Source organism: Oncorhynchus tshawytscha, linkage group LG16 (genome assembly GCF_018296145.1).
Source record: "Oncorhynchus tshawytscha isolate Ot180627B linkage group LG16, Otsh_v2.0, whole genome shotgun sequence".
Lineage (NCBI taxonomy): Eukaryota > Metazoa > Chordata > Actinopteri > Salmoniformes > Salmonidae > Oncorhynchus > Oncorhynchus tshawytscha.
The window spans coordinates 74,293,743-74,309,265 of record NC_056444.1 but is presented as its reverse complement, the minus strand read 5'-3'; the positions used below and the strand labels follow the sequence as shown (position 1 = coordinate 74,309,265).

Sequence of the window (15,523 nt, the reverse complement as noted above, 5' to 3'; positions counted from 1 at the left end):
ATGCACGCACACACACACACACACACACACACACACACACACACACACACACACACACACACACACACACACACACACATATTACGTGTCACTATGCACAGGCTTACACTGGCCGAATAGTTATAGAACTTTATAATTTATTTAAACAAATATTCACAGGCAATTATATGATATTTCGCAATGATCTTCCAAAAACAAATGTTTTGAACAAATGTTTTTGACGGTCAAGTTCAAAGGGTGTGCACCCATAGACTGGTGTTCAAATATCTAATACTGTAGCACGAGCCACTTCGTTATAGGTATGATATTACATCCTAATTATTTATCATTTAAAGTTTAATACAACCATATTTTCTAACAGAAGCCTATTTTAACAGTTTACTCTAGTTCACTATTATTTTTTCTAAATGGAAATGTCTTCCTATATTAAAATAGACAGAATTAAATAGGCTACACTTAAAATCTTGCAGTTCTCTAAGCGTTGTTCACAATCAGGGAGGTCTTATCCTTGAGGGGAACTTTAAAAAATATCCGAGGCCATAACCGTGGCAACCTGTCTGCACAAAATCAAAGGGGAGTAAAAAAAAGTCCTTTGTTTCCGCTATTGCCCTGTCTGGACAGGCCGAGAGATTCCAAGACAGAAATTCCAATCCCGAGCCTCCAGACAACGCACGAGACAGTGACCTTGAACTGACAACCAGTATTTCCCAACTGTCGTTTTGTAAAATAATATAGACCTATCAAAAATACTTACTTTCTCAGAATATCACAGAATATCAGTTGAGTGTTGCTCAATTCCCCTACGCTTCCAACGGTATCGTCTGTATCAAATGTGAATCCAGAAATCGTTCAGTGTGAATGTGAACTAGGCTTGTTGGAGAGCTGGTCTGGATCGAAGGCGTGGTGGCATTGGGGGGTCTGGTCTGCTGTCTGCTGCGGCACAACGACGCTGTTGCCTCTATTCTCTTTGAGGTAAAGTGGAACCATTATATTTAATGCAGATTCACTTTTAATATATATATATCGATAATTAAAGCTCTACTTTGAAAATGGTCATGGACTTATCATTACATGGTTACAGACATTATCTCGTCTTGTAATTAAGGTTTTTGCTTTGGCAACTTTTCCTAGAATGGATTACTATGTCGTAATTAAGAACATGAGAGGTTGTGAACTAAACCGATACCAAGTAATCTCCCATAGTGCTCAGACGGCTGTAGCTAGACTCATAACATATAATAACATTTATGTTGTTGTACTGCATTGCAATAGGCTAAGGGTCTGCAATGATTGGAGAAGAAATTCTGAAAGTGCACGAGGCCAGATTAAAACTCAAATAATTCCAAGCAGCGTCTCCAATTTCAGATTGATATTTTTCGTTCTATTTAGAGGCTGAGGCGCGCTGGTTCTCTGTGATATCTGTCACTGCTGACGATGGATCAAATAACGTGTGGGTTGCATCAAATAATGTCTGAGTTGAAAATTGTGCAGCGACCAATGTAGCCTATATAAAACTAATTAGGCTAGTATTCTCAGATAAGGCTTTGTACTTCTTGTATATGCAGGAATATTCAAATTGCAAGTACAAAATGTCACATATTTAACATTTGCATCTAAAATGTTATATAACTACTACAATTACGTTGTCAGTAGGCCTAAGTTATTTTATTTAGCGATGTTTTCTATTTTCTATTTTACATAGTTATGCTGTTATGACGTATAATATGAACATAACGTAAATTGTCAAACTGTTTTGGACAAAGAGTTATAAATCCACGTTATAGCAGATCATCAGTATTATTATACATCAAATAGGATGGAAAGGAGTTATATTCCTTTACCATACCCTCAACACACAGTTATATATGTTGCAATATCCTTATGACGTAAAACCGCGCGTGATATTTAATTGATGTTATGGTAACGCATTCTTCATGAAAATAATGTGAATGGTTAACATGTTTTAAGATCAATAAAGCGCAATTTTGCTCATGCACTTGAGTAGAACGGACATATTCAGAGCAATATACATTCATTAATTTATGTAAGTCTTTATTTAGTAGGCCTTATTTATGCCTACTAATCGTCACCAGTGCTACAGACATCTGGGATCATAGGCAATGAGCCTTAACCCATAAGTATACACACGTGCGCATAAGAGACGTTACATAATTACATTTAAAAGGGGTATGCATTTTTGATTACAAATTTGCAGATCTGAGGCGGCAGTTAGCCTAGCGGTTGAGAGTGTTGGCACAGTAATCAACAATTTGCTGGTTCTAATTCCAGAGTAGACTGGGTGAAAAATCTATCGATGTGCCCTTGAGCAATGCACTTAAGCCTAATTGCTCCTGTAAGTCGCTCTAGATAAGAGCGTCTGCTAAATTACGTGTAATGTAGGTGTAGATAAGTTTGTTTTTATCGGTCTTGCCCGGTGTCTAAACATTACGTAACTTCAGAAGAATTAATATGAGTGTCAGTACTAAGCTATATATTAGAAGGATTTATATCTAAGAATGCACTCTGAGTCTAAGCATTTCCAGATACCTTCAATGCAATTGATGAGAGGATCTGTGGACCAGATGGGAGGAGAAGAAAGAGAAAGAATATGGTACCATACCATCCTCTGGCGTATATGTTGAACATTTTGACAGACTTAGACCACATTGGAATGTATTTGCTAACTGTTGGCTACGTGCCTGAATGATATGCATAGGAGTCGTATTTTTTTTTAAATATGGTAAAGTGATTACATTTTTTTTGCTGAGACTAAGCATTCATTTTTGCTGTTGTACTATAGCATATAACAAAGCATTTTTCCTCTAAAATTGCTCTCTAGCGGTGCTTTGCTATTATAACAGCTACACTGTGATGCATAATAGCGATTCCTACAGAGCATCTTCAGAATGATAATACTACAAATCAACTAATTAATGGAATATGGTTCAGCACGTCTCCACCGATTGAATCTGTTAAGTTCCCTCTGCTAACTTGTAAAGTTTATATAAAATAATTGTGAGAGGTATAGGCCTATCACCGTCCTCATAGAGTTTGTTAGCGAACGTTTATAGGGGGTATCTGTTAAAGTTGTTCATGGGTGTATGGGATAATATTATGTGAGATATACACTCTTAAAGTAACCTTACAGAATAACGTCTGATTTTAACAGAGCCGCTAAAGTAGAGAGCGGCAATGAGCATCAGTCTTTTCTTAAAACAAGCTTGTAAAAGACGGACATCACAGCTTTATTTGACATTTAATTCAAACATAATTTGCTCGAAAAAACGATGCACCTTCTCCTTCTAGGAAAATAAATAGTTTTCATAAGAAATAGTATTTTAAAACCTTTGCCAGCTAATAAAAATATTAAACGAGACTAGGGATTGTTACATATATTTGTATAGTAGAGGAGAAAAAAGGAGAAGTAGGTTTGGAATCGACTGGGTTCCAGAGAAGAAAAACAAGATTATACATATTTAATAAAACATTTATAGTATTTTTTTAAAGCACATAAACCCCGTAATACAGTTAATGTTTTGTTTTGTCTGAGGTGGACCAAGTGGGTGGTACCCTTGTGTAGCATAATTTAGTCCTTAGATCACATGACTTTAGGTTGACCAATCAGGTGCACCCCCAGGTTTAACTACGTTAAATGTCAGATTGCAATAAACTAGAAGCTGTTGGTCGGGCCCGCGGAAATGGGCGAGCATAATCTTCTTAATCCCGGGTTTGTGGGACCTTTGGTAAACATCCACACTGGAGACACTTTTTACTTTCCGAATTTCCGAGCCTCGGGGGGACAACTGGCGGGGCTACCATCTCTCCCCTACCCGAGAAGGGACAATGTTTGCTCCCTCCCGTGGAACCCATCCGAGCCCTGCAATGGATACTCTCAATCATATTTTAGCAGCCCCGTGTCTATTAACCCTTCTTTCAACCGGTCGTGTGAAATTACTCGACCGGAGGAGAGTAAATGTTATTATAGCAATGGCAGCGTGAGCAGCAGAGAGAGCTGTTCCGGTGGTGGCGGGAGCAGCCTAAAGCGAGAGGATAAAGCGAGGGACACATCATCATTCATAACATCTGATCACGGGATGCACTCTGGCATGGGCAGCAATAACATTGGTGCATTTTCTAAGTATAATTATGGGACCGAGCAACTCGCTCAAGACCCGCCGTCCTGCCAATCTCTGGAATCCGATTCCAGCTCCTCGCTTCTCAACGAGGGCAGCAAAACTTCCTCCAGCGACCCTCAGACCCTTCTGTCACCAGGAAACCACACCGCCCATTCGGGCAACATAGCTGCATGCGGAGGTGGGTCCCATCCTCATTCATCCAAACACTGTTATATGATATTATAAATCCCCCAAATGCTCGTTTGTTATCAAAGGAATTGTGTAGTTCAGCATAGCCAGAGGTTTGTTGTTGGCTCTAGCGATTTGTTATCATGATGCTCATGTTTTGTTTTTTGCCTGTAGGCGACTTCACTTGCGTGGCAGACAAACGCCGCTAGGGGTTTCCTTAAAATGTTCCGTCCTGCTTCAAGCGTTTGTGTTCAACCAGGAGACTTTAGGCTGCAGACCATTTTAGTCCACGGTCTTGGGTCTTACTGCCACTGCATGCGTCTCAGGGTCAGAGACAAATAATTACGAATAAGCTTATCGATGTGAATGTATCAGTTTGGTTTATCTGTATCATTTAGCTTGTAATAACATGTATATTACGCAAATATTAGGCAGAACAAATGAGTGCAGTGATTTGAAGAGGTGAGTCGCTGTGGATGACTGCATGAAATAGAGAGGGGTTTCGTTTTAATGACTCGTTAACATAATTAATATCTGTCGCTGTGTACTTTAAAGGGGGGGGGATGTTGGGGGTTTTGCAAGGAAATACTTAATTATCGCGTTAACTGCATCAGCTTTAACTGCATCAGTAAAACTTCATGTGACACAAACTACTGTAAATTAGTGGTCCCTTTGCCTTTATGTATAAACTCCGAAGAAGGAAACAGAATTTCAGCTGAAGCTTCTGAACAAACATTCCCCATGTCATCGAATAAGATTCAGAATTAAATAGATTAGACCACAACAAGTAAAGTGTAACACAACACATGTTCATGTGCGCAGCACAGGAAGTCACATTGAAAGGAGAATAGTCTTGGAGGTGACTGTGAGCTTAATTTGTAGTCCCAACTGGTGTGACTTATCCATATCTTGTATGCCCCCTCCAGGTGCCCCGTGGTACCCGATGCACACCCGGACCCGAAAGAAACGCAAGCCCTACTCCAAGCTCCAACTGGCAGAACTGGAGGGCGAGTTCATACTGAATGAGTTCATCACCAGACAGCGGCGGAGGGAGCTGTCTAATCGCCTCAACCTCAGCGATCAACAGGTTAAAATCTGGTTCCAGAACCGGCGTATGAAGAAGAAGAGACTGATGATGAGGGAGCAAGCTATGGGCTTCTTTTAGATTTAGTAGAGACGTGGCACCATAAGGATAATCGATTGACAGGCAGTGTTTCTCCTGTCTGCAATTGCTATAAATGCATGCATGTACTCACCTAGCCTACTCTCGCTCCATCTCCATCAGAAGGTGCAAAATGTTCAGGAAAATATTTTAGGTGTAGGCCCTAAGGAAAACGACCAAGTGATACTGCTGCGATAACTTAGAATATCGGCCGAGTTATGCAGGATAGTACTACCATAGTGTTGTGGTAAAACACCTATAGCCTACAGACGTTAATCAACTGTGAGATTATATTCTTGCGTCCCAAAGGACGGAATTAGTGCATGATGTCCATGACTGATGTCATTTCCTAAACCCTTGAAAATGAACCATTTATTTTGATAAATTATTTGAAAACTAAATTAACAAAATGAAAAGCAATATAATAAACACGAGGCCAGAGTTTGCGATAACCCTATCAGGCCAGAGTTTGCGATAAACCTATCAGGCCAGAGTTTGCGATAAACCTATCAGGCCAATTCTTCACCAGTGTTCCTGAATCCCATTTACGTGCTTTCATTGTCACTGGCAATGTAGATTGGTTAAGACGAACGACAGTGGTTGAGATGAACACAATGCCCTTATCTGCTTCCTCTAGTTCCCTGCCATGTGTTTCGGCACGTTCACGGTCACGAGCAAGGAGTCAGACTCCAAGCCGCAAATCAGAGGATCTTAAACCTCCAAGCCAACCTCTCTATGGCTGCAGCGCTTTGAAATATTATTTGCCATGAATTCGTTCATGTGCTGACAACTTTCTCAAGATATTTGATATTGCCCCCCCTCCCCCAACAGCCTCTGAATAACTTTGGGGGTTGGATCAGAACAGATGAGGTTGTTGTTTAAACACGGGTTCGTGCTGGCTGCTATCGAAGATCATAGTTCTCGTAGACGTGCTGACAATTATTCTTCAATTATTTGTCCACCATAGAGTTGTTGGAGATCCTTATTGCAATAACATGCAGAGATATATGTCTTCTTCGTAAATGCACATCCCATAGATAGACTCTCAATAAGCTTTTGTACTTGATATAGGCCCAGGAATAACGGTTACCGCTGGAAAAGTGCACATTTGAAATGGGCATCATTGGAAGTAGAACTTGACTGAAAAATAGGCTCAGTGGAAAGAAATATCGTATTATAAACATATATGACATACAAAATCTGGTGTGTGAACCTTTAACATCTGGGCAGCACGTATTATAGTGTTGAATGTATACGGATTAAACCCCAGCAGTGAAAGACACAGTGAAGCATGTTAGTGATTATGTGAAAATAAACAAATGGATGATACATAATGATTGCTCGGTACCTTATGACTTTTAAAGTAGAAACAACTGAAAGATTGAAAGACATATCGTCGCATTTTAAAAACCTTTATGATGTATGCATATTATAATTATAGTGATTATAATGCATTGGTCGGAGGTACTGACTATCATTTGTAGGCTACTGTATTTGGTATTCGTTATGTACTATATGGTGTCTCTTTTTACCTTATAACGTGTAGCAAATTGTAAAAGTATGGAAATAATATGATATTTGGGGATATCCTATCTCAATATAATAGTGTTTTATGTTAATGTTCCAATATACAATCTCGCATTCCCATTATTTGCGGTTGTAAATGGTTATATGAAATGAAGACATGGTTATAAAAAATTGTATGATATGATACTATTTACATGATATTTCAGGATACCCTTTCTCAGTCTGATAGTGTTACGTTATTGTTCCTTCTTTTCTTGTACAATATTGCGTTCCCTTATTTGCTCTTGTGAGGGTTGCTTAATAAAACGTTGTGTTGTATAAAAGTAAAAATGACATGAATGTATCTATGTATGAATAAGGTTTCTAATAAACAGAATCTTTAAAAAATAAAAAAGGTTATACCACTGTCATTTTACTGTTGTTTCAAGTACTTTATTATGTGATAATGGCACAACAAATGAGTCGCATTCTAGCATTTACACACGGTTATTGCGTTGGATTCTTGTTTGGATATACACGACAAAAATCTAAGATCAGCTATAGCTTTATTTTGTTTCCGTTTTTCTTCTAAAACAAACATTTTGAAGATCTGTAATAAATCCTACTCGGAGTGTGGCAACACATATACTGTAAGTTGAGTAGCTTCCTCATTTAAATATTATAAACACATATTGCAGTTCAAAGGCCAGGTAGTCAATGTCGCTGGAATGCAATAAAACAGTGACTTGAACAAACAATATAGCAGTAATAGGACTACATTCCAGTTATAATATCCTGAACCTCATAGTTGGCTGGATATTCTGATATATTTATCCTTCATGCTGTTTCAATGAACTTTTACTGTGGTCCGTAGTTGAAGTGATGTGTACAAGAACCCCAGCGCTCTCATTTGGAATGGTAAAACAATATGATGCACTGGTTATGTGGTAATGACAGGTAAACAAGAACCCCAGCGCTCTCATTTGGAATGGTAAAACAATATGATGCACTGGTTATGTGGTAATGACAGGTAAACAGAAAATATGGAGTTTGCGTTGCACATGTCAGCCAAATAACTCTCAAACATAATTATCATTGAAAAAAAAAATAGGGTATTAAGGGTTTGTCACAATAAAGTGGCGGCTTGTGTTTTTTACTCAATTGAGATCATTTGTTGGCATTTCAGTGAACTGTGGATGGCCGGATCCGGCGACCGACTCCTGGCACCATTAGTCCCTGTATATCAAAAAATACTTACGCCTACATCATACGCTGCTGCCACTTGTGCGTTTTGCCTATAGTTTACTAGCCTACCATACCGTGTTGAATATAGCTTACTAGCCTACCATACCGTGTTGAATATAGCTTACTAGCCTACCATACCGTTTTGAATATTGTTTACTAGCCTACCATACCGTGTTGAATATAGTTTACTAGCCTACCATACCGTGTTGAATATAGCTTACTAGCCTACCATACCGTGTTGAATATAGTTTACTAGCCTACCATACTGTGTTGAATATAGCTTACTAGCCTACCATACCGTGTTGAATATAGCTTACTAGCCTACCATACCGTGTTGAATATAGTTTACTAGCCTACCATACCGTGTTGAATATAGTTTACTAGCCTACCATACCGTGTTGAATATAGTTTACTAGCCTACCATACCGTGTTGAATATAGTTTACTAGCCTACCATACCGTGTTGAATATAGTTTACTAGCCTACCATACCGTGTTGAATATAGTTTACTAGCCTACCATACCGTGTTGAATATAGTTTACTAGCCTACCATACTGTGTTGAATATATACCATACCGTGTTGAATATAGCTTACTAGCCTACCATACCTTGTTGAATATAGTTTACTAGCCTACCATACCGTGTTGAATATAGCTTACTAGCCTATCATACCGTGTTGAATATAGTTTACTAGCCTACCATACCGTGTTGAATATAGTTTACTAGCCTACCATACCGTGTTGAATATAGCTTACTAGCCTACCATACCATGTTGAATATAGTTTACTAGCCTACCATACCGTGTTGAATATAGTTTACTAGCCTACCATACCGTGTTGAATATTGTTTACTAGCCTACCATACCGTTTTGAATATTGTTTACTAGCCTACCATACCGTGTTGAATATAGTTTACTAGCCTACCATACCGTGTTGAATATAGTTTACTAGCCTACCATACCGTGTTGAATATAGTTTACTAGCCTACCATACCGTGTTGAATATAGTTTACTAGCCTACCATACCATGTTGAATATAGTTTACTAGCCTACCATACCGTGTTGAATATAGTTTACTAGCCTACCATACCGTGTTGAATATAGTTTACTATCCTTCTATACAGTATTGAACTATATCTTTCTATCCTACCATACCGTGTTGAATATAGCTTACTAGCCTACCATACCGTGTTGAATATAGTTTACTAGCCTACCATACCGTGTTGAATATAGTTTACTAGCCTACCATACCGTGTTGAATATAGTTTACTAGCCTACCATACCGTGTGGAATATAGTTTACTAGCCTACCATACCGTGTTGAATATAGTTTACTAGCCTACCATACCGTGTTGAATATAGTTTACTAGCCTACCATACCGTGTTGAATATAGTTTACTAGCCTACCATACCGTGTTGAATATAGTTTACTAGCCTTCTATACAGTATTGAACTATATCTTTCTATCCTACTATACAGTGTTGAACTATATCTTTCTATCCTACTATAAACTGGCTGACTATACTGTGTTGAATTTAGTATATCTCAACAATATCTTCAAAATATACATGAGTTTATTGAGAATTTAGATGGCTGCAAATGTTGATCCATCATCACATTGTGAACATTGAGGTGATACATTGCCACAGTTACTATTCCGTCCTTTCAGCTTCCTTAATTTCTTCTGCAATATTATTATTGTGATTTTGCCATTTTAACTAACCTGTGTTCACAGTTTCTACAGTCAGGATATTGAGAGGTGCATTGAGTCATCAACGGAGAGATGCATTAGACCATAATGCTTTTACCATACGCTAGTTTCTAGTAGCAGCCTATGGATTTGCTTATAGATAAAGTCAACAAATGAGAAAAGAGAGAGAACGTGTTTTGGGTACTAGTCTACTATACACAACTAGCAATCATCTGAATAATAAGTATTTAGTGGTGCATCCGTTTAATAATGTTTAATCGAGAAAAATTGAAGTTCAGCTGTATTCTACCTGAGACATTGTGTGGAGAATGCATGGTGGAAAATGTGTGAATTTTACGCACAAGACAAAACAATATTGTGGTCCTGATTTTAGGTTGCACATAATAGTCTATAATAGTCTAACATGTTCGATTATACCGTACTTATTAATAGAAGTGAATGCATGCAAATTTAAACTCTGAAAACTGGTATTTGAAGATGAAAATATTCGGGTTACATTCAGTGTGTGTCTTCATTGGAGTGGTTTTACGCAGAGATTACACAGAGAATATTCTCGCAGTTTCAATGTCGAATGCCTTTGATGTGTTAAATTAGAGAGTATATTGTACTACGAATATTAGCCCAGTACCTCATACTATTTCTTAAAAATCATAATAATATAAGTATTTTGTATGTTATGCAATATACAGCCTACATATTGTCTGGATATGGGCTATATTTCAAAAAGTATTTGCATCTTAGAAAATGAGTACATATAAGCAATCAATCACAGGTTATCATTTTCTCCCTGTGTTTTTTTCCCACTTCGAAAACACATATTTGACTTGGAACAGTTATAGTAAATTGTGTAATGCGTAAATTGCATAATGCTACTTCTAGTGTTAAGTGCTTTTACGCATCGGTCATTGTATCCAGCAATGAAAAAGAGGCACATTTGACTCAAATGTAGCCTTCAAAATATGATGGTAATGTCAGTGAAGAACCAATCTCTGAGACGATGTTCTTCGTTCTTGTGTAGAATGCAGATATGAGGTTATATGTGGTCTGCATGCACACCGATCGCACTTTTGACTTTGAGACTGGCTAAATCTGTTTATGGTGGCTTGTCTCCCTTCGCGCCCCGCCACAGAGGTCAGTAAACGGTACGTGCATGCCCTTCACAGAAACTTCACAGATAGCCACGTGGCCTAGCAGGCAGCCCAGAACCGCCACATTCTCTCTCTCTCTCTCTCTCTCTCTCTGACTCTCTCTCTCTCTCTCTCTCTCTCTCTCTCTCTCTCTCTCTCTCTCTCTCTCTCTCTCTCTCTCTCTCACACTCTCTCTCGCTCTCTCTCTCTCTCTCTCTCTCTCTGACTCTCTCTCTCTCTCTCACACTCTCTCGCTCTCTCTCTCTCTCTCTCTTTCTCTCTCTCTCGCTCGCTCGCTCACTCCATTCAATTTCAACTAAATAGAATTTGAGGGCTTTCTTGGCATGGGAAACATATGTTTACATTGCCGAAACAAGATAAATAGATAATAAACAATAAAACATTTACTGTAAACACTACTCTTACAAAAGTTCGAAAAGAATAAAGACATTTCAAATGTCATATTATGGGCATATACATAAATATTTCTGTTGTGATTGGTGTATCACCCAATAGATATGGGAGTTTGTCAAAATTGGATTTGTTTTCGAATTATTTGTGGGTCTGTGAAATCTGAGGGAAATTGGTGTATGGTCATTTTGCAGGAAGTTAGGAAGTGGGCAGTCTGCACAGAGCCTATATGTGGTCTGCACAGAGCCTGCACAGAGCCTGTCTTCTCTTGAGAGCCAGGTCTGCCTTCGGTGGCCTTTCTTTCTCGCTCGCTTTCTTTCTCTTCTTTCTCTGTCTTCTTTCTCTCTCGCTCTATCTCTATATCTCTTTCTCTCTCTCCTGCTCTCTCCTCTCTCTATCACTCTCTCTCTCTTATGACACCGAGCATGTTAAAGAGAGAGGAAAAGTAGTTTGCAACGATATTCACTTGCGTGTGTGTGTGTGTGTGTGTGTGTGTGTGTGTGTGTGTGTGTGTGTGTGTGTGTGTGTGTGTGTGTGTGTGTGTGTGTGTGTGTGTGTGTGTGTGTGTGTGTGTGTTGAATAAAATCAGAGAGCATCGTCCGGCATTATCTTTATAATTAGCCTAATAATAATGACATAATAATAATTATAGCATAATAATACCAATAATAATTATATAATAACAATAGTGGCATTAATATAAATACTTGCAACGAAATAGCAATTTAGAGGAGGACCTTTGTACCAGAGTGTCCCCCACTCGTTTTTACAAGCATTTATTGGGTACCTTTCATTCTTATCTAAATCCTGTGGTCCAGACAAACCTAACGCTGTGACGAACTAAACGTGAACTGTGTATTTGTCAGCGGATTCATTTTGTCAGCTTAAGTATCGTGGTTTTGCCAATCAAAACTGGATTTTGATCTTCCAAAGCTCCTCAGCTTGTATTTGTTATTTGTTTAACATTATGCCTGCGTGCACAATCTATTTCGGGGCCTATCCAAGGTTGTGGGGAGTGTTTTCTATAGGTTCTCCTCACCCCCACTCCTTTAACTGATACGTGTGGGCGGGAACAGTGCACAAACTGAAGGTCAAGTTAGTACCTTATATGGATCCGTAGTGTACCAACACACTGACTGACTGACTGACTGACTGACTGGCTGACTGGGTGCAATAGAAATCTGTGAATTGTCTCCGACTGGGAGCAAAACAAAAACAAACGTCTCACTAGTTTCCATTTTTGTATTTTGTTTTACTTGCCGTTGGTAAAATGCATTGAACACCATGTGTGGGCGGGAACAGTGCCTACTTTGAGCTGAGCTGTCAGCCTAATAGCTGTGCAACGGGAAAATTGACTCTGATTGAGTTCTGACTGGTAAATACAGACGATGCGTTGACTTATATTTGAAACGTTGTGGTATTGAAATAGTAGGACTACTTTACGAAATTATCCTAAAAAAAAAAAAAATTCTCCAGCTACGCTTCTTTAATATGCATGCACTTTAGTCCTTCAAGCTTATATCGAGTAACGCATGTGCGTTATTCAGTGCTCAGTGTCAGTTGTTTCCTAGAATAAAGCAGGACTTGGATGATGATGTATAGACATGCTAGGCTCACTGATCAACACAGCCGCGGCCTCGTTCAATTCAATCGTTTGTCATGCCTAATTGTACCGCAACATTTAGGCCTTTGAAACGTATCTTTGCCATTGTATATAATATCTCACTGCATGGGAAATGACGTGTTGAGTTTTTTTTAGCTTTATTTAACTACACGACTCAGTTAAGAACACATTCTTATTTGCAACGACGGCTCACAGAGAGTTCAGTGCCTTGTTCAGGGTCAGCTAGGGGATTCGATCCTGCAACCTTTCGGTTGACTGGCCCAACGCTCTAACTACTAGGGTACCTGCCGCCCCGACTTCAAAGGTGAACTAACAAACGCAGACAGGGAAACCCACAAAGCAATTAGGTAGGGATCCATCTTTATTGACACACAATAACAGGGGTATGCTTTGCTAACTCATCAATTGAAACTATAGTAACAAATATCGCAGCAAATAAACAAAATCAAGTAGTAGGACTACGTAAAATGTAGTTATAGCAATAACTGAATTTGGGTAAGCAGGCTACATTTGCTACATGAAATAGTTACATTTGTTTTCGTTTTAGTATAGATTTTACCTGCAGAAATTAACCTATTTACTTTTTTTGCTCTGATGTATTCCATTTCACACTAAAATGTAACTTCATATAGACACGTTTATTTGGTGAACTGTGACGCACCTGTGCAATATATTTATCTTTACGATTTATGTAATAAGATATTCTTCTTTTCGCAATGGAAGCATACTTGTAGTTTATAATATAACCTACAAAAAAAAGTCCAAATATGTATTTTAGTGTGATTTGTGGTAAGGAAAGTTGTTTTTTTATGTAGGTGCAACAGAATAGAGGGAGGTTTAATAACTGTTTAAAAAAGTGAAGTTATTCAGGCCTGCAATTATTGATTATTTTTTGTGTGCCTTTTTATTCATGTTCATAAGTAGGCCAAACACGAGCTGGTTTTGTTTTGAGGATGCCCACTACACTTTGCCGCCATGCAATAAAAAGGATTTGACCAGTCAATAATATTTACCATAGCCTATGATAATAAACTCCTCAGAGGAGCAGACGTTTGTTTCTGCTTCAACACATCACTGGATAAATATGGATGAAGATAAACATCAAATAAATTGCCAATATGTGTGAAATAATTTGACACTTTCACAGAATTGATGACAACATTTCATTGATCATTATTGTAAAAAAAAATATTGTAAAACACACCAAATTATTGTCCGCAAAATAATACGTAATATTATATTAAATAATATTAAATAATAATAATAAAGCTATTTAAATGTCCAAACGCTGGAGTCCCTTTAACTTGAATGTAGATCTTTGTGATGAGATGACTAATCAACGGCCTATAATGGTTTGTCAACCTTTGTGCTCCTATAGTCCACAAATAGACTCTGGAGAGCCCTTTTACCGCGTTTATATCATCTGATCTTGTAACCTACTTGTTCCCAGTACAAATGCGTTCAAGCTAGGTGCATTCACTGAGACCTCAGTAAAAATAAGGGCCTTTCTTGTTGTGCTTGAAACTCTTCGCAGCTCATAGAACCACGTTTAACAGCCCGAAGTACATCCAATTAAATGTATCTAGGCCATGGGGGGACAGTAACATGATTACTCACGCTCCCCACATTTAGCCCTGGTTCAGACCGCTTTAATATGAGGCGCGCCGGCCGGCCGTGCGCCTCTCAACAGGATAACTGTGCTTTCCTTCCATTTTGGTGCGTGGTGGTGACGAAACAAGGTCTGTGTCTGGAGCACAGAAGCAAAAATGTGGATTATTAAGTTATTTACAGCATTGCCTGTTCCCCAAAAGCTAAGGAAAAGGAATAGTCCATAATACGTTTAGGCTATGAACCAGACCACATAATAGACATGCTATCGATCATAGGCTATAAACAGAATAGCCTACGACTTCAACTTATTCCCATGTACTTTTTTAGTGTTCATTTTTGTCCAGATAGTTATTTGTGTTCTAAAAAACATTTAGGCTACCATTGTAATAATGGTGCGAGGTATAAATACATTGCCTATATTCCTGACATAGTCGTAAAAGCTTGTGCTCACGAACAGTGATGTTTAACCAGAGAATGGCAAATATTTACAACACCTCCTTCTTTCAGGAAATTCTCAGGACTCCAAATGCCATGTGTGGCTACTAAATTGAAGCCTCTGCCTGTATTTTCGTACATGTTATGATCATACTCGCTGCGTGTGGTAGACATATTCGTCAGGGACTTAAGTTAGTCAAAAACATTAGTGAAGGAAACCCTTCCCACTGGGCATACACTGGTTGAATCAACGTTGTTTCCACGTCATTTCATTGAAATTACCCTGACTCAACATGAAATAGAATTTGAAATAACGTCTGTGCCCAGTGGGTTCTTATTTCGAGAAATGGCGCACCAGCCATCCACTTCCAGGGTCCTACTCTGGGTGGAA

At 38.6% G+C, this 15,523-nt stretch overlaps 1 protein-coding gene across 1 annotated transcript; it reads left to right on the top strand.

The window, feature by feature from the left end:
* Positions 1 to 3,626: 3,626 nt before the first annotated feature.
* LOC112235475 (homeobox protein Hox-C12a) lies at positions 3,627 to 7,394 on the top strand. The gene is made up of 2 exons (XM_024403926.2): positions 3,627 to 4,314; positions 5,231 to 7,394. Exons 1-2 carry the CDS (start codon positions 3,699 to 3,701, stop codon positions 5,467 to 5,469), a joined length of 855 nt encoding a protein of 284 aa, XP_024259694.1. The 5' UTR covers positions 3,627 to 3,698; the 3' UTR covers positions 5,470 to 7,394.
* Positions 7,395 to 15,523: the final 8,129 nt, after the last annotated feature.